At 49.2% G+C, this 19454-nt stretch overlaps 5 protein-coding genes across 5 annotated transcripts; 1 reads left to right on the forward strand and 4 right to left on the reverse strand.

The window, feature by feature from the left end:
* The first annotated feature begins 627 nt into the window (after positions 1 to 627).
* On the forward strand, positions 628 to 1519 carry K444DRAFT_112044 (uncharacterized protein). Its single transcript, XM_024870333.1, has one exon. The coding sequence runs from the start codon at positions 852 to 854 to the stop codon at positions 1410 to 1412; it is 561 nt and encodes a 186-aa protein (XP_024731631.1). The 5' UTR covers positions 628 to 851; the 3' UTR covers positions 1413 to 1519.
* A 2863-nt stretch (positions 1520 to 4382) lies between these two features.
* Positions 4383 to 5052, reverse strand: K444DRAFT_697815 (uncharacterized protein). Its single transcript, XM_024887937.1, has 2 exons — positions 4887 to 5052; positions 4383 to 4815 (listed from the first exon to the last, which is right to left on the reverse strand). The coding sequence occupies exons 1-2, from the start codon at positions 4910 to 4912 to the stop codon at positions 4452 to 4454; spliced, it is 390 nt and encodes a 129-aa protein (XP_024731632.1). The 5' UTR covers positions 4913 to 5052; the 3' UTR covers positions 4383 to 4451.
* A 3519-nt stretch (positions 5053 to 8571) lies between these two features.
* On the reverse strand, positions 8572 to 10577 carry K444DRAFT_618097 (malate synthase). The gene is made up of 3 exons (XM_024881250.1): positions 9985 to 10577; positions 8722 to 9931; positions 8572 to 8668 (listed from the first exon to the last, which is right to left on the reverse strand). The coding sequence occupies exons 1-3, from the start codon at positions 10343 to 10345 to the stop codon at positions 8611 to 8613; spliced, it is 1629 nt and encodes a 542-aa protein (XP_024731633.1). The 5' UTR covers positions 10346 to 10577; the 3' UTR covers positions 8572 to 8610.
* A 946-nt stretch (positions 10578 to 11523) lies between these two features.
* Positions 11524 to 13057, reverse strand: K444DRAFT_634427 (mitochondrial putative fumarate hydratase; the record flags this gene model as incomplete). The annotated part of the gene is made up of 3 exons (XM_024883742.1): positions 11524 to 11716; positions 11784 to 12807; positions 12859 to 13057. 3 exons carry the CDS (start codon positions 13055 to 13057, stop codon positions 11524 to 11526), a joined length of 1416 nt encoding a protein of 471 aa, XP_024731634.1.
* Positions 13058 to 13791: 734 nt separating this feature from the next.
* K444DRAFT_667381 (Pkinase-domain-containing protein) lies at positions 13792 to 18116 on the reverse strand (the record flags this gene model as incomplete). Its single annotated transcript, XM_024887288.1, has 5 exons — positions 13792 to 14364; positions 14415 to 14702; positions 14759 to 16575; positions 16674 to 17423; positions 17473 to 18116. The coding sequence occupies 5 exons, from the start codon at positions 18111 to 18113 to the stop codon at positions 14141 to 14143; spliced, it is 3720 nt and encodes a 1239-aa protein (XP_024731635.1). The 3' UTR covers positions 13792 to 14140.
* Between the last annotated feature and the right edge of the window lie 1338 nt (positions 18117 to 19454).

Below are 19454 nucleotides of genomic sequence, written 5' to 3' on the forward strand. Positions count from 1 at the left end.
ACCTTATTTTTGCCCTGCTGCTGCGCGGCGAGGTGACCATTTCAACATCCCTGCCGGCGCTGCAAGCAGTCAGCGCCCGCAGCACTCGTTTCTTTTGAGAGCTCCCACCCTGTTCTTGTTCTGCCTTCCAGACCGCTACTCTTCGCCAAATACCAATCAGCATCCCAAGCGCAAAATACTCGTCGCTCGGTTATTGGCCGCGTATATCATGGTACCCGGCTTGTGGGAAGATGGGAGGACGGGACAAACCCATGGCGTGCAGCAGCTCAGCTATCCCAGCATTCAGCTCCATCGAAGGCTCCTCCGGCTTGCTCTTTCCACGCCCCATTTAGCAGTTCTCTCGACCGGATGGGAAAGCCATCGGATTATGCTTATTTGCAGAGCGCGCCCTCCGAAGGATTGATCATCAGCCATGGTACCCCGTTCTTCAGCCCTTCCCTTCAACTTCTCTTAGTATTTTCGGCACCCGGCTGGGCTTGCTGCATGCCGGCCCTCATCAAAGCGAACGCCTCCCATAAGTTCCCAGCTTTTCGGTTGTGGCATTATGCCTCGTCGCGTGCTGCTGCCGTGCTGCTTGAGGTATTCTGTCGGCCAGCTACAGGATCACCAGGAAATACATCCAATGTTGTGGGTTCTAGAAGAGAGGGGCATTGCTGCAGTACTCGTTGCACCGCGTGATACTTTGTGGTTCTCGACACATTTTTGGAAGATAACAAGAGGGAACATGTCCAAAAACAAAGGCTGTGACAACCGGGGCCACGATCGAGATTTCGGATGGTGGAATGCAATCCGACGCAGGATGTGACACGCCAGCCAGTTGAGAACTGCAGAGCCGCATCTTGGCGCTTGCGATGAGTTTAGCCAACCGAAATCTTCTCCTGCGCGGGTGCACGTCCCCAGAGCCCCATGCTCGAGGTTTCTATATCTGCCAAATTATATCTCAGGATCCAAGCACGACACGGAAAGAAGGCACAGCCTTGCTCCCCATGTATTTTGGCTTCCAGGCTGAGTGCGCCAAGCTCCACGGGAACCTTGATTCAGATAAGATTCAGCCAAAGGAGGGGAACGAGCTTCTCTGTGTCCGTTGTACGGGGGACTCTTGCCATGTGGAGACCCCAGCAAAGCCATCAATTCACAGCACAAGAATAGAACAATCTCCCAATCTCCCGGATCCTTGGGCGTTCGGAAGCATCACCCAATCCCCTTGCCTTTGTCAAACCCACGTATCTACCGCGTGTGAGGGGGTTACAACAGGAGAAACACTCTTTGTCTGCAAGGCTTTCGCTCCCAAGAATCATTCCCCACGGGCTGCTGCAGGATCTCGAGAAGGACTAGTTGTACTGCAGAGCACTTATCTGTGTCACGGTATTCTATGTGTCACATTGGAGAGCTCGACCAAAAGTGGCCAGTAGCCATGGACCCTTGCTTGCAGACCCCTGAAGGTTCATCAACCACCTGCTTCACAACACCCCCGCATCGCAAGCCGAAAACCTGGACCAAAGATTCTCGAAAACCTAGCGAATCTATCTCTTCGCACTCTCGACAATTACGCACGTGTTTTCGGTCAAATGCAACTCTTGCCAGTTTTCCCGTGCTCCGGAGCAAGCAGGCAAAATATTCTGCCCTTAGGCCGATCTCCACGATAGAATAAATGTGAGGATCTCTATCAATGAATCTGATAGACCGGCATCGAGTTCTGCCGATTCGGAAACTGCAAATTTGGGAAGTTTCTATCAATAGAAACACGACAGGGCCGATCATTACGAAGTACAACAACGTTTCTACGATATCTCATCACAAGACATAACATGCCACCCCCTGATTTTCAACAACGGCGGGCTCGAAATGACACCCCCTCTTGAATGCATTGGATTGCACAGACGCGGGATGGCGAGCAGGGGTCATTCACCCCTGAACCTTCCACTCGCATTAGATCGGGAGCTGCCAGGAAACGCTAAACCCCAATGTTTGAATAGTCTTGGCATCATGAGCTTCCGAACAAAAAGCTCAGAAACCTGGTAGGCGCGTCTTCCGCATTCCTTTTGAGAGTCGAGCATTTCTGTTACGCCCGAAAGCTTGTATGGAACTCTCCGTTGTGACTCTCTTTCTTTCCTCCCCTCTCACAAGCGAAACACATCGTGGGCTGCTACCCAACCAAAAATGGAGGTCTTCATTCCTGAGAAAACCGGCATTCATCATTGCATGATAACTGCAGCCATTATGCTCGCCACGAACTGCCTTCGACAGCCTTCCCGCGCTAAGGCACGCGTTCGGGTCCAGCTGCTCTCTCCCCTGGCAAAGGCAGAAGCCGGGAGGCTTGGGGACATACTGCCATGGCGTAAACGTCAATAAGCCCCTTTGAAGCTGTTGGAAGCGGAAACGCCTGCCGCTGAACAATTCGATAGATCATGTCTCCACAGACGCTATTCCGTGCCTTTGCCGTAGACGAAGAGATGCAACTTGCAACCTGCAGGCGCCAGAATCGACGCCTCTCCTCACTCTCCCATTATCGAACCACTGCGGCAAGCTCCATCTCCTCACTCGTAAATAAACTTTCACAACTTCTTGAACTCCTTTTGATGCCTTTACGTTATGAACACAGCGGTGTCTATCCCCACCAGCTGTCTTACAACTCCCAATACGGAGGTACTCTGAACAAAGTAACATCATTCTGGACTCATCATCGTACCCTTGTTGAAGTGCGTCTATCAACAGAAGTCATTTGAAATATTGAGATGTGATATCGCCATCAGCCCTGGCAAACTTCAAGGTGTTGCTTTTTAGAGGATTTTAGACAAGTGACATCTCAACATTCATTGTCGCTTCCTGCATGGAAGCAAAAAGGAAGTCTCTGGGTATACAGAGCCTCTTTTCACATCGCAAGCCCACTTCAGCCATCCCTTGATGGCTTAACCTATCTCGAGAGGGTGTGACTTCAACCAAATGTCTAACAACAACACAGCAACCTCTCCGACTGATCCTTTGCAGCACCCCGAAACCCCCCGAAAGTCTCGTTTTACCCACAGTCCCAGCTCCAATGCACCGCCAGGCACTCTCCGACTCTGTGACACATTCCCTCACCGTCGACCAGAGGCCCGGCTTCATCTCAACCAAGGCTCGGGACCTCAACACCACACCTGACGCACCCACAACCAAGCCCCAAAACACCGGTCCACGCTTCTGCGCAGCCGTTAAGCCTTTTCCCCTCGCACCTCCACCACCACTATGCCCTCTCCACACCATTTCCTAAGCCAAGTTACCACATTCATCGACTTTCCTCCTCACTAACACCCACCCTGGAGCCTTCCGCAACACCTACGCAACTCTCCTCCTGCCCACCTTCCCAAAAAGAAACGATGAGAATGAGCAAGAGTCTAGACCCTCTCCTCCAAACTCTAACCTAGATCTTAGCGTCCGCCCCCCAGCGATAGCGTCGATCTCTTCTCCCCCTAAATTCCTCATCCTCCCTCCCGACGGAAAATAGTTACGCACTACTCGATGACCGGTCAAAGGAGCGAGAGATAAGCTATTCCAAAGTTGGCAGATACGCTTGAGATAGTATTCGGAGGATTTGGGTTTTGACAAGTGTTGAGCTAGAGGGCTAGCGTTGCCGAATCTGCCCGAAGAGAAAGGCTTTAGAGATGCGGGTTGGAAATTGGGACGAGGGAGGGAGGGAGGGATGGAGATGAGGTGGGAAGAAGGTTTCCGAGAGAAGGCCCGAGAGGAAGGTAAGTTTGGAGCTCATGACAAGATAGAGATGCCAAGAGATTCCCAAGGTAGTGGCGGGACGATAGCCAAGAGCTTGAAGGTGAGTGGAGCAGTGTGCTACAGTATTCAACTGCTTGACAGTTGTGAGTAGTGTTAGTTCTGGATCGTGGGGTGTTCTTGGCTTCAGCAGATAACTAGATAGGTAGGCCAGCAATAGTTCATGCAATATTCCAAATCTTTTCAGGGCTGAACGAGAGTTTGGTGATGCTGCGGTGGTCTCTGGAGTTCTGGTGAACGTGGAAGGAAGGAAGGAAGAATCGTGAGGTGTGGACTTGGAGTTTCATCTCACTGGCCTTGGAGTTCAAGGCTTAAGCATGACAAGAAACTTGAAACCTATTCTTCTTTGGACTAAGCGGTTACAGTCTCTCACTTCACTCACCTGGGTTCCGGAAAACATCAGACATCTGCACCTCTCTCTAGATAAAAGTCGGACTGGATTGGGAGGCTGAATGCTTCCTTCACTAGATTGTGAAACCCAGCCGTTCTCACCTCAACCACTTTCCTTTCGTCTTGGTCCCTATTTTGGCATCATTGATGCTTCTCTGGCCGTTAGCATCTGAGAACAGAGTCCCGTGCTCCACCATCACCTCTCAAATTCTTAATCCTCACCCTCCATCCTATCAACATCCACATCATATCAAAAGTCCCACTCCTCGTACTCTCCGCGATACTCTTCTGCTCCTTCAAGCCCAAGCTCGGGTTAATGCTCCTCCTCCCTCAACATAGATCTGCACTTCTCGCTTCATGTTCGCCATCACCTCGCCGCCGTTAGACGCCGTACGGCTTAGGCTTCTGTCGACGTTGAAGGAGGAGAGGGACCCGCTCCAGCCATCTTTGGGCTTCAGCACATTTCTGTTTTGACCTTGATTGAGGGACAGGTGAGCGAGTTCGTGCTTCTGAGCTCTTCTGGCCAGGATGGTTCGGCAGTGGGGCTGCAGCAGTGTAGCAGGGTTGTTGGAGCTGCACGAGACTTGGGCGATTAGTTCTGCCATCGACATCTCGATGTTGAGTTTTACGGTGTAGGCGAGGGGATGGAATTGCGTGTATCTTCGTCCACTCCCCGTCAGCCAACTCTCTTCATCGAAAAGTAACAAGTTGAGGAGAGGGAAGTAGCTTACACGAAAGAATTATTCAAGCTCACCATCCCAATAATCAGGTAATCCACATATTGAAGCTGACCAATCTATCATACTTCAACATCCCCTTCCTCGCCAGCCTCTCCTGCACCGTCCTTATAAAATACTAATTCAGACATGCATCTGTGATGAGATAGATTACTTTCTCGCAGCGGCCCAGATGAAGGTTATTCGCACATATTCGAGGGAGACTTGGAGCCGGGCCGGGATCCAGATGTTGTCGACCGAGATGTTGATTGCTGTGATCATGACGGCGACGAGGATCTTTAGGCAGAACGCGTGGCTGCAGTTAATTAGGAAGATGGCGATGCGGGTTTATGTTATTTGGTGCAGGGATTGGACTTGCAGGGCCCAGGTTCTTCCTGGATTGTATTAGAAGGAGGGGATGGATGGAGAGGTTGGAGGACGGAACGGACGGATGACGAGGAAGAAGGCGAAGTTTGGTGGGATAACGCCGTCTAGGTCGTGCCAGCAAAGTATGAATAATAGGCAGACGAGAATCTTGAGCCAGATCATCCAGACGTATGGAGAATCCAGCTTGGAGATGCCAATTTCCGGTGGATTTCGGAAGTCTGCTTTATTGCAGTCCCTGTTTGTGAAGTTAGTAATTTATGAACTTTGAAGGACGGGAAGCATGGATTTGATAGAGGGGCAAACCTACACGTTGTGAAAATTTTGAATCCAAGTGTGAAACCCCAAGCTATTGAGGCAATGGCAAAATCCGATTCTGTGACCAGGAGAGGCTTGAAATCAGGGGCCAGAAGAGTGGTCATACTAACGGTAAAGCAGAAGTCAAAGTATTGACTCCTCAGAATGCCCTCCTAGATGACCGAGCTCTCAGCATCGAGTGAGAGTGACTGAAAAAAAAGCGATTACGAGGATGGAAACTTCATGTACCCTCACTTGGTGGCAATGAATGAAGCAGACGTACACTGATCCGTGCATACTCTCTCTCAAAGCAGAAGGAGAACTTTTCCGGAAATTTCGACCTTTGCAAATCCCAGAAACCCTGGAAAGTCAAATACGAGAGATTCAGCTACCCGCGTAGATGCCTCGAGAGCCGATCTTCTGATGTTTCCAAGCATGAACCACAAAGCATGAAAGTTGAGGTCTAAGAAACTTCCGGAATTCTTTCGTGATAGGACAATATTAGACGCTTGTGGACCACCTTCCACATGGTAGCTTGTCTCAAAGCCATTCGCGACCGGTCTGAGGTATCAAAGGACCTGGAGGGATACCGGGAGATCCTTCAAAAATCGCCTTAGGCAGGGAAGATCTTTCACTCGGACCTCCAGTTCTTGTGGGACCACGTACAAGTTCCCAGGGATCACGAAGCTCATAAAGGTTGTTGTTGTCGATCTGTTGCGAAGCTCGCAAAAATATTACCTATCTCCCCTTATCGGAATCCTAAATGGTAGTCCGAGCCTAACAAAATCACAATCGCGTACCATTCTTCACTCTTTATATCTTCGCTTCGCTTAGCGAGTCAACAAAGCACCAAAAAAAATTGAGAACTATAATTGAAATTCTGCAACATTTGAAGTATCTTCAGTTCAGAAGATCAAAATGGCAAAAAGGTTATATGCCAAAGCCTTAATCCTTTACCGGCAAGTCCCACGCTGACTCCCCGGTATCTACCATAACAGTAGACCCGTGCCCGCGCCTTACAGCGTCGTGTCGCTTGCTAGTGATATGAAAAAACCTTATTTCGTTACATACGACCCACCCAATTTTCTGCAAGCCGAATCTGTTAGGGGAACTTCCTTAGAGTTAGGGAGCTCATAGGCAAGATTTGTACCAGTGACTGGGCTCCAAGTGCTTTTGCGGATGGCCCGCACCGGCGCCATTCGCATCCTCCAGTAGCGAATGAAGATCGTAACACGTTTCAAAAAGCTTCGAAACTTCGAGATAGAACATCGGCGAATGGCCAAAATGGGGCTGTGTTGAGACTCTGAGGCAAGTACAGACGAATCTAATTGCTGATGTGTGATGATGTCAAACCTCACGTTCTGCGCAGTACATCTGGAGGCATGACTCTCCGACTAACTGAACTTCTGAAACGTATTGCAGTGCTGGTACACTCGCGTCCGGTATTCTCAATACTGGGCGCTCACATGGTGAAGGCATTTTTTTCCATGCATATATACCTGAACCCCTCATACATTATTTTGAGGTTCTAGAAGGCTCAATTGGTGTTTGGCCAATGAACTCGATCTTGGCGTTGACAATGAAAACACCCCTCTTGCGTGTTGCAGCCCGTGCTAAGAGGCTCTAATGCAGAGGACGTAATTGATGGATCAAAGATGGAGAAACACCATGACTCTTTGGCAAAAGAAAGTTTTGGAAGGTTGCCTCAGTGATCTTCTCAGGAACGCTTCGTTTCAGGAGAACCTTGCCTCCTGCCACGTGATGCGACCCCCTTTTCTGGCTTTCGCTTATTTCAATCGTCGTCACGAGTCTTGCCACTTCAAACTCCCTTCCTGTTATCGGTATTTGGATATCTTAGTCTGCTTCTACGTGTTGAAATTTAGGACCTGCTACACTGCACAACAGCTATCCCAGGAATCATGGTCACAAGAGGAAAGTTTCGTCTTGATGCCACGTGTGGTTGTTTCCTGTCACCAAGATCCGAAAATATGTTTCGTATAATTAGACTCCCTAGCTGCCACGGACGTGACCTACCTACGCCTGATTTCGTTCATCTCCTTCGCAGCTTCTGGTTCTGCATGGCCCTCTCTTCATGGCCCTCAGCTAAGTTAAGTCAATTTGTCACGGCCTGGACAAGCTGTGGAAGTGGAATGTGATGTGTTTTGGTGTAAATATGTTGAATGATCGTGCCCTAAGGGCGGTGAAGAAGCTATATGTACGCCTGTGCGCAGCACGTGACACAATTCGTCGTCAGGTGGCCTAGAGTCACCTCGATCGGATACCGTAGGTGCAGAATGGGAATCTCAGAGCCTGGCACAAGGGCTCGTAGAGCCAGAAGGCTGAGGATCGAACACAGGTCTTAGAGGTAGATCGAGATTGTTTGATTGAGACGGGGAGGAGGCAGGAAACTGATAATATCGATCAGAAGGATGTGAAGGGTGGAAGGTGGATTATTTTGATATTTAGGAGATGGGAACGAGAATGTGAATCGTGGGCTTCAGCTTCATGATAAATCGGAACGGACAAATCTTCTGCACATGCGACTGGATCCAAGAGTTGTTATTTATTTATGAATTTCTCTCGCTTCCCCTTTCACGATACCGTGCAGTGGACTAATGTTTGGTGAAGTGGCTTTTGGGTGCAGTTTCTTCTCTTATCCTGGCGGTGCTGAGTCTTGATTGAGATATTCGCTTTCCTACATACTGCGGCCAACATGGCCCACTTATTCGTACACTGGATACAGAAGAGCACAAGAAAATCGCAAAAAAGATGGTGGCTCCGGAAGTGTCAACAGTCAGCCACAGACAAAAGGCAACAGCATCCGAAGAAGTCCACCATTTACCACAAGTCCAGTCACTACGATCAACTGATATATTCAATTACACGTTTTATTCCCATACCGTTGATGGTAAATAACCGATCTTGGTCAGACTCGACGTACTTTCTATAGGTCAACAGAGAAGATCCAGAATTAATTCTTTTTCGGAAAAACTTGATTTCATATATTTCATACAAAATTGCTCATAAATACCAATTTCGCCATCAAAACATACAAAAATCACAACTTCGAGGCCGGCGACGAGGATCCCACACTGGTGATCTCATTGTATAGAAGCCTATTTTCCAGTCAGCTACAAATCAAATATCGAAAAGAATGGGGGAGACTTACGAAGTCAAGAAATCGGCATAATCCTCCCCAGTAACCTGTCCCGAGAAATACTGAGCAGCCAAGTGATACTTATTGCCCTTCGCACCCTTAGTCGCAAGCTCATCAGCCTGCTCCTTCAGCAACTTCAACGCATACGCCTTATCAACCTTCTTCCCCTCTGCAGTCGATACACCATGCTTCACCCACTGCCAAAGCTGACTACGGCTCACCTCAGCCGTCGCCGCATCCTCCATCAAGTAGTTAATGGGCACACAGCCAACGCCTCGGAGCCAGCCTTCCATGTATCCGAGCCCGATGTTCAGGTTCTTGCGGATACCGTCCTCGGTAATCTTGCCAGGGACATTCATGTTCAGAAGGTCGTTCTGCGTGATCTTGACGTCTTCGCGGCGGATGAACATTTGGTTGGGCGTCGGCATGTGCTTGTTGAAAACTTCGGAGGCTATCGATGCGAGTGCTGGGTGAGCAACCCACGTTCCGTCATGGCCGGCCTTGACTTCACGGAGCTTGTCGGCGTACACGCCTTCCATGGCCTTGTCGTTGGCTGCCTTGTCGTCTTTGATGGGGATTTGGGCTGCCATGCCACCCATAGCGTGGACTTGGCGTCTGTGGCAAGTCTGGATGAGTAGCTTGACATAGGAGTCCATGAAGGGGACGGTCATGGTAACGGCTGATCGGTCTGGGAGGACGAAGTTGGAGTTCTGGCGGAACTTCTTGATCACGCTGAAGATGTAGTCCCACCGTCCGCAGTTCAATCCTGAGCTGTGATCCCGGAGTTCGTAAATGATCTCGTCCATTTCAAAAGCAGCGAGGATTGTCTCAATCAACACAGTTCCTCGGGTAGTGCCTCGTGGGATTGCGATGGTGTCTTGAGCGAGGTTGAAGACGTCGTTCCAGAGACGGGCTTCGAGATGTGATTCCATCTTTGGGAGGTAGAAATATGGTCCCGTTCCTCGCTTGATGAGCTCCTTCGCATTGTGGTAGAAGTACAGACCAAAGTCGAACAGACTTCCAGAAATTGGCTCGCCATCAACTGTGACGTGCTTCTCCTCCAAGTGCCAGCCTCGGGGTCTAACAATCAATGTGGGAAGGGTTCGGTCTGTTCGGAGCTTATATTCCTTCGGTCCTTGCTTGAAATCGACCTGTTTTCGGATAGCATCGTAGAGGTTGACCTGCCCGTTGATCATATTGTCCCAAGTCGGAGCACTCGAATCTATTCCAATTCAGTCAGCTGTTATTCCGAACCATCCGCAGATTTTCACACACCTTCGAAATCGGCCATATATGTCCAAACATTCGAGTTCAGGGCGTTCACAACCATCTTGCGGTCCGTAGGTCCAGTAATCTCCACTCTGCGGTCAATCAAGCCCGGTGCGGGCTTTGCTCCCTTCCACGCATCGTTCTCTCGAATGTGCTTGGTTTCGGGGAGGAAGTCTGGCAGCTGGCCCTTGTCGAGCTCCGCCTGTCTGATCACACGACGCTGAAGGAGGTTCTTGCGGGTGCCATTGAAGGATCTGTGGAGGAGAGCGAGGAATGCAAGAGCATCCTTTGTGAGGATCTTCTTGTTGAAGTCTGTGACTTGGCCAGAGACATTCACGCCCTGTAGGATAGATTCGGTGGTGGCCATATTGAGAACTTTGTTGATTGTCGTAAAGTCGTCAGCTGTTGGAGAGAGGAGAGTGTGGTGCGCGTGGGCGGATGTGTAGATCTATATGTCCCCAATACGTCAGACGAGAGGGACTAAATTCAGCAACGGCCGTTGAAATAATATCGGGCAGGGACTCGCACGGCAATGTGGAAGTGTTCGGCAGAGACTAGAAGCAACCAAAGAGCAGGGTGGAGGGGACGCCAGCTTGTGGCTACCGCGAGCTTGTGAATGTGGGGAAACCCCAGAAAGGCTTCGAGTCTTGCCCCTCTTCTCTTGCCGCCCTATGATGCGCCAATTTGAGACGATCATCAATATGACGCTGATACTGTTATGGCTGATGCCTCTGCTTTCATCTGGACAGTTCAACTTTGTTGTTCGATCAGCATCAACATGTTTTGTGTTCAATTTGCATGTGGTATCGGTATCGGTACAAGCTCTCGAGCGGTGACGCTGGTTTCCTCCGATGTCGACCTGCAGACCTCGGCTCTCACCGCCCCGGCGCTAACCCCTTTTCGCCACTTGCAAGCCCGTATCTATCCGGGCACCACGATTCCGTCCGAGCGACTCGTGACATGCCGAGGTCTTTTCGAGATCTTGATACCTTTCCTCATTGGTATATGGTTTCTTGACAATGAGGTCCGACAACTCCTCTTGAAGTATACGTACAGACACGTCAAACTTTCATTATGTTCGTGCAAAACCATCAACAAGATAAGATGCCTGTGTCAAAAGCAAGAGTGGATTACCCTTATCCCGGCCCGCCGCGGCTGCCGACGACATCCTTTCCTTAGAAATGTCACTCGTTAAACTTATCCTGTCATGCTGTACTTCGAACTTCTCTTTAGGTCTCTTATTCTCTGCGATCTCGATCCAAGAATTATGCAGCGCACTGCGTCTGCCGACTTCGGAGGAAGATTCTCAGCAAGGAAGTCCCAGCTGACTGTAAGTGGAGGAGATGATACTTTTGCCATATTGAGTTTTGAAACAATCTCGAGTCCTCAACAATGAAAGCACTTGCTCGCTTGGCCGTAAGATTTGATATTTTCCCAAAGGACCTCTCTTCGAGCTTGTACAAGTACATCAATCCCTTCCCCCGCTATAAACACGTTCACCATTCAAACCTTGTGCAAGAAATCCCCCTCTTTCATTTTACCCCTCTATTTACCCTTATACTCCTCCGGCCCAATCATCAGTTCCGGCTTCACCAATCTATCAAAGTCCTCCTCACTCAACGCCTTCAGCTCCATAGCTGATTCCTTCAAAGTCAAGCCCTTCTTATGGGCGTTCTTGGCGACCTTGCTAGCCATGTCGTATCCGATCTTGGGGTTGAGACAGGTTACTAACATGAGTCTGTACCAACATCAGTTCAATATCTTACAGATTTTGAGAATGGGGGAAGGGACGGAAGGAGACTTACGACTCCTTCATAATCTGAGCAATCTTGTCCTCATTCGCCTGTAGGCCAACAACAAGATTCTGCTCGAAGCTCCTCATTCCATCACTCAGAATCCGGATGCTATGTAGCAGGTTCCTGATTACCAGAGGCTTGAAGACGTTCAATTCGAATTGGCCGTTCATGCCACCAATCGTGGTGGCAGTATGGTTTCCGATTACCTGCGCACAAACCATTGTGAGAGCTTCACATTGTGTCGGATTGACTTTTCCAGGCATGATGCTGGACCCTGGCTCATTTTCAGGGAGAGCCAGCTCACCGAGTCCACATCGGGGACCAGATCCAAGATATCTGATGTCTTGGGCGATCTTGAAGAGTGACGAGGCAAGGGTGTTCAGCGAGCCAGAAGCTTGAACAATGGCGTCGTGCGCAGCAAGTGATTCGAACTTGTTAGGGGCAGTCTTGAACTCGGTGCCTGTCATCTTTGAAACTTCCAAAGCAATAGCTTCCGCAAAGCCCTTGAATGTATTGATACCAGTTCCAACGGCTGTTCCTCCTTGTGCCAGCAAGCGGAGATCCGGGAGTGATGACTCCACACGTTTGATGCCAAACTCCAACTGTGCAACATATCCAGAGAACTCTTGTGCGAGAGTGAGAGGTGTGGCATCTTGCAGATGAGTCCGGCCAATCTTGATAATCTTCTTTGCCTCGAACTCATCGACTTTCTTTTGGAGAGCGTCTCGAAGGGATTTAATAGCAGGTAAAAGTTCGTGTTCGATTTCAAGGACTGCAGCAATGTGCATGACGGTAGGGAAGGTATCGTTGGAAGAGGCGCTCATATTGACATGGTCGTTCGGGTGAACCGGCTTCTTGCTGCCCATCTTTCCGCCCAGGATCTCAATTGCTCTATTTGAAATGACCTCATTTGCATTCATGTTCGACTGTGTTCCTGAGCCAGTCTGCCAGACGACGAGAGGGAAGTGGTCGAGGAGTTTGAGGTCTGCAACCTCAGCAGCAGCTTGCTGGATGGCTTTGCCAATCTTGGGGTCTGTCGAATCGTGAGCTCATCTTCAAATACTCTTGTACATAGGAGGTGTACCCAGTCCAAATGTCATGTTGACCGTAGCTGCCGCTCCCTTGAGAATACCGAACGCCTTGACGATTGGAGGGGGCATGCGATCTTGAGGCTGGTTGATCTTGAAGTTCTCCAGTGACCGCTCTGTTTGTGCTCCCCAGTATTTGTCTGCAGGCACCTGCACCTCCCCAAAGGCATCTGTCTCTGCTCTAGTCTCTGCCATGTTGTATGCTGTTGCGTGAAAGCTTCTTAGGGTGCGGGGTTGAAATGAAGCTCGATAGCTCTTTTGTGAAGAATTGAACGTTGATTGGGAAAGTGACCGGTTTGTAGATGTCATTCGAGAAGCGGCAGGTATCGATTTGCTTGTGATTAGTGTTGTGTAAGAAGAAGGTACGTTGAATGATCGAGCTTTTGTCCTCGGTCTGGCAGCTGATGCTGCAAAGCCGGAGGTCCCTCGCGCCGACCGGAGCATCATCTCAATCTGTCAATTGAGCTCCAGGAATTTGGGGAAGCGGCTCTAAAATGGTCAGTGGAAGGATTGGTGATATATGTATTCGAGGACAGAATCGCAATAGAGGGTGAGCGCCCTGGAGAAGACAAAGGCTTTGTTCGTAAACTGGTCGCAAAGCTCAACCTGGAAAAAAGTTGAAGTGATCGCCCGTTGCCGGGATTCCAGACCGGGGAAAGCCGGAACGGGATGACCTCCCGTTCCACGGGGTTAAAGCAATGGACTTATGTACGACATCACATACGATTTACAAATTCGAGGACGAAGAAGACATTTCTGAGAGATCTTGAGTGATGAAGTTGAGTAGCAAGAACCAATGGGCTGATGCAAGTTTACGCGATCTCAAACTCGGAGGTTGTCGGATTCACGTCGCCCCTCCCTCTCCCCCTTCAAATGTCGAGGCGTGTGATATTCTCACAGATAAGAGTCAAGCGCATTTCAAGTCCTTTCGTTTCTAATTCTTCAATACTCTTTACATGAAGAAATCCACAAATCTCTTCCCCCCAACGTCCACCTCCCAAGCCAGAAACTTGTCTCCCTTCCCTCATGCAGAAATGAACTTCTATCCTACTCTACAATTTATCATTAACATTTTAGCGTTTCTGCACACAAATCCACAATGCAGAAAAGCTATGCAGCCCCGCTATGCAATAACACAAAAGTTTGCAGTGCAACCACCAAGCAAATCTACGAAGAAAAATGATTACTCTCGAATACAACACGTAAGCCCAGTGACCAGGGCCAGCGCCTAAGAATGTCGTCAAATGGGCAGCGGCAGTCGTTGCTAGGGGAAAGGGTTTAGGCAGCGTTCAATGTCTTGATCATCATCCGTTTCTTGCGCTCGTCCGTCAGGAGAAACCCTCGACTCTTCAGTACTGTCTCCATGGTTTCCAACACTTTGTTGAAGCTACTGGCCGCACCACTCTCTTGCGTAAAGCGAGCGATGCTAAGCTTGGGTTTCTTGCCATGCTCAATGACGGTCATAATCTCGGCAGCAAAGGAAACCTCCTTAAGATTGAAATCTACAGCATGTTAGCTGCAAGCCCCATCACGTTCTATTACAGACACTTACAATTGCCCAAAGCAACTCTTCCAAAGACGATGTTGCGATCCTTGTCGACCTGGATATCTTCGAGGCCGTATCGCTTCCACTCTTTGAGGACTCTGGCAATCTCTTGACGGGCACGACGCTTGGTAATACAGAAGCATAGATGCTTTGTGACTGGCTTGACCTTGAATAGCTTGGCCAGCCAGTTTTGCTGAGGCGCAATTTGTCGGACTCTAGGATCGCCGAGGTGTGGATAATGACGATCCATGAAAGATTCCTGAACACTAATAGTATCATCAATGGTATTGTCAACTGAGAAGTGGTTAGCAGTCTAGTTCTAGCAAAGACCCTGAAGTCACCCAACATACCACTAAGAGTCATATTTGGTTTCGAATTGCGTTTCTTAAACCATCTTCCAAGCTTAGAAATCTTCTTCTTTGGAGATTCCGGAAGAAGGGATGAATCAAGATGTGGATTTTGTGGCCTGTTATATGGATCCTGGACAGTGCTATAACTTGATTGAGACCGCCATGATTCACTTCCGCCGGTCGATCCTCTGAAGTCGTCTCCGCTCCTTGAGCTGCGCTTGAACCAACCGGACGTCTTTCTAAGAATTGTGCTAGCGTTGCTCTCACCTTCGAATGAGTCTTCATCTTTCTTGACTTCTTCAATCTTTGGGAGCACCAATGCAGCATCCTTCTTCAAACCAGCCTTGTACTGCTGACGAAGATCAAGTCCTTCTGATGGACGTCGTCTGCTGGATTGCGTATTAATGTCATCGCCAAGCCCTCCAGACATCAAAGGCAGCGGAGCCGGTTGTGAACTCTTCTTGCGGATGATGAGAGGAGCGGGTGGCTTGACAGGACTGAGTGGAGAAGTTGGATCTACAACACGGATTGTATCCCTAAGTAGAGAATCCGGTTTGGTAAATCGGTCTTGGAAGCTTTCCCGTTGCAGCGCTCGAGGTTCAGGCGCAGAACCTATACGACCTGTCTTCGCCTCGGGGCGACGTTGACGATCACGGTACATAGCTAGCTCTTTAGCCCTCCGAGGGGAGACTTCCTTCTCCTGACTCTCTTCAATACATGGCAGTAATTGTCCCCCTGACGGCTTTTTAGACTCAGTTGGGGCTGAAAAGGACCGAGTTGGTGACATTGGCTGCATCAAACGATCAATGTGTGCTACCATCCGATTCAAATAGGTGGGCGATTCATCACAATCTAAGTACATCTTCCGTATTTCTGCCTCTTTTCGTGCTTCCAAGAGCTCATATTTGACAGACTGAGTTCGGGCTGGTGGTTCTGGCAGAGGACGTGAGCTCAATGAAGTTCGCTTTGTCTTCTTCGTTACTCCATTGCTCTCAGAAATCGTCGAGACAACAGAAGTACGGTTGAATGCTTCATCACAATCCTTCGCCAAGCTAGTGCTGAGCTGCCGGACATCTTCGTTCCAGATTTGACTTGTCAGGCCGCGCTTTGCGGGAGAGAGAAGTGGTTGAGAAGTGGACTGCACCTTTCTTGATCGAATATAGCGCGTTGAAGCAGGTGTTTCCACGGGACGTAAAACACTCCCTCCATCATCAGTGACTTCCGTATGATTGCTATGCCGTGGGATCGCCGTAAATGCTTTACCATCGGAGGACAGCTTTGAATGCCCCCCCGAGGAGTGCTTTCGCAAATTTGAGAAGCTCACACCACGCTTGTGGCCAATTGTTGCTCGGACGTGAGGATTACTTGCTCGGCTTCTGGTGGAAGTGCTTGCCATAGAGCTTCGGGAGGCATACAATTTTGGAGGTGGAGGTAGTAGTCTGTTGCGATCCGTCGTGGTTCCCTGTGACGACGATGTGCCGGAGGCTGAGCGATACCTAGAGTTTGACTCTCCCGAATTGACCATGCCAGGTCCATGAATTGTAATCTTGGCGTGGTAGTTATTGCTATATCCATTAAGTTGTTGGGGTCGCGAGGCTTTGAATGGATCATAGCTGCGCACGGTTTCAGCGGCATTGCTGACAACGGTGAACTTGGACACCTGTCTCCCATGCCCTTTTGACTTGGCTTGGGGGAACTGGCAAGTAGAATACGTCTTCTTCAAGTTGAGTGGTCTGACATGGTGATAGTCGCTATTCGAATATCCAAGATCAGGAGAATAGTTTTCAAGTTGTGTATCACGATACTTCAGGAGTAAGCTGTAGAATAGTTTTTGCTCATTTGGCCTAGGAGGTCAGCGAGGTTCTGGCGATGAAGAAGATAATGAGTTTCATTTAAGTAGAAATAGAAGGCTTACTTTTCACTCAAAAGAGCGTCTATGAGTTGCTGCTCGGACATTCCGTGCCACATAGACCTCAGGTGACGGAGCAACTCTTTGTCGATCTCACTCCGACGAAGTACTGGGCGTCCACAATTCTTCGCACTCGGAGATTCTGGAAAGGAACCGCTGGCAAGGTTGTCCAGGTAATCATATTTTCTTAGCAGGGGATGTCTCCACATCTCCCTGAGCGTGATTCTCTTTTGAGGATTGACCTGCAATATTCGCCGGACCAGATCTTTTGCTTCCTCGCTGAATCCTGGTGGCATTTCGAACCGGCCGCGCTGGATCTTTTTCAATAGCAAAGGCAAAGCCTCTTCCTTCGGGGCGTCTGAATTTCCAACATCAAAAGGAAGTGTTCCAGAAAGGGTGGCATACAGGATAACTCCCAAGCTCCATATATCAGCTTGGTTGCCACGGTAAGCGAAGCCTTTGATCAATTCAGGGGCAGCATAATGCGGGCTCCCACAAGAAGTCCTGAGCTTGTGGTCTGGGCTTTGATGCAACGCCGCCATCCCAAAATCTGCAATCTTGATCTCTAAGTCCTTCGTCAATAATATGTTCTCTGGTTTGAGATCGCGGTGGCATATGTTAAAAGAATGACAATAGCCAACAGCGCTGAGAATTTGACGGAAGAACATCAAGGCTTCTTCTTCCTCGAGGCCACCCTCTTTCGAGGTAATGTAGTCGAAGAGTTCTCCGTTATTCACGTACTCTAATACTAGGTAACTGCACAGACGTCAGCAAATTGACCGCCAAAGGTCTCGAAAATACCCACATCTCAGTACGGTTCTCCCAAATATCATAGAGTTTCATGATGTTCGGATGCTGGATAAGTTTCATTATGGCTACCTCTCTTTCGATACCAACTGGCATTCGTCGTAAGCCGTCTCCAGAGTCTGGGCGTAAAGCCTCGGCTTGATCGAGATCGGCAAGGCTGGAAGCTTGGGACATTTGGGCGTGCCTCTTTTGTACGATCTTCACTGCAGCTTTCTGTCCCGTCGACGCATGCTTTGCCAGCCGAACTCGCGCCGTGGCTCCCTCGCCCAATGTCTTCCCAAGCCTCCAAGGTCCAATATATACTTTGACGCGATTACTGTCGGTAGAAATGGTGGATATGAGAGAGTCTCTCTTGGATGTTGTGTCGCCATGTTCTTTGGATATGGCTGAGAGACGCGGATTTGCTGGGTTAGGAAGCAAAGGAGCGGGTTGGTCGTAGCCACGTAAGGAATTGTATTCATGGTACCGTGGTGGTGATAGAGGTCTGTAAGCTTTCACTTGGGGAGGGTCGGATTTTTTCCTGCCATGCTGCCGCATTGGTGATCCTTTCGAAGGCGTTTGTGGAAGCTCATTGTTGACTCGCCGGGTGGCTTCTCCAAGAGGAGTCCTACGCGTCGATGGCCGGTGGTTATGATCCATGACGTACGACCTCAGATGATTGACCTCTATGAAAGCATTGCCCAGCTCTAGACAGACACACTCCTGAAAGACTGGTCGTTTGGTGGGGGCAACGTGTTCGATATAAGCGCACGCTTAGCTTCGAGGCTTCTAGGTTGCTGAGGAGACGCGTCTTCCTGAAGGGCGTGATTGGAAACTGGCGAGAAAATAATCTTTGTTGGTCAGCTTTTGTTACGCCTCGGGGCCCAAAAGACTTCTTACATGTGCTTCTCCAGACGCGTTCTGAGATGTATGATTTTGGGAGAAGGTGTCAAAAAGCACGGCGCCTCGTGCGGATATCTATCTCTGATAGGATGAGCAAATGATTGTTGCGTGGTCGGGTTGCCAGAGGAATCAATTGATAGTATCTGGCGAGAGCAATGTCAAATGTAGGTTCTGGAATGTTGTGTTTTGCGGGAGGATGCGTTTATTTACATTCGCGATTCCTCGGCGGAAAGCGGAGAATCGACTTTGGAATGCACGCCAGATTGCCGAACAACATTTCCCTTCCTCACGTTTCACTATCAGTGCAGACTTCTCTTCTCTTCTCTTCTCTTATCCTCCAGCATGAAAGCATAAACAATGCAGAGATTATGAAATCGTAATGTCTCCCAACTCCAATATTTGCCTCAACCATCGTCCTTAGCCATAAACTCAGCAATGCGAATCTTAGCAGCGAAAAAAGCATCCTGAAATCCGCACAGAGTGTGCAAGTTGTATGAATTGAGCTGGCAGGCCTGTTGCAGCCTGCAATCTGGAATTTTAAAAGACGCACTTTTGGCTACGATGGGGCACGAATCTCAATGACAACGGAAAAGTAACAGATACTCAACTAAATACTCAATGATAGAGCTCCTTGGATACAACTAGGCAGAGCCTTGGTTTGGCCCAGAAGCCGCGAGCCTGGGTTCCCTAGATAGGCATGTGGACGGGTTCCCGGTGGTTCGAGGAGGGGCATGAAGGAGTGAGCGTTTCCCGCTTCAAGAACAATCTTAGAAATAGGATTATGACAATATTATGGAAAATAATTAGGAAGCTGTCGTATCTTTGTGAAGCTGATCAGAGCTGAATCTGGCCAGCTTCGTAGTCGCAAATGATTGCAAGCTGTGACCACAGATGGTATCCCCCAGGGTTGCACTTCAAGGTCGACAAAGTGACGTTTTATCAGTCGAGGTGCTCAGAGTAGGAGCACAGTATGACCTTTCATCATGTTACTGGGATGGATGGGTGTCTTCTTCTCTCGTTCTTTTAACTTTTTTCGGATCAAGATCGGGGTGACTTTGAACAGCTAGAGCTTCAAGTGTCTTTCTCGAGGGCTGCCGT

The sequence above is a fragment of the Hyaloscypha bicolor genome, assembly GCF_002865645.1.
Source record: "Hyaloscypha bicolor E unplaced genomic scaffold K444scaffold_129, whole genome shotgun sequence".
Taxonomy (NCBI): domain Eukaryota; kingdom Fungi; phylum Ascomycota; class Leotiomycetes; order Helotiales; family Hyaloscyphaceae; genus Hyaloscypha; species Hyaloscypha bicolor.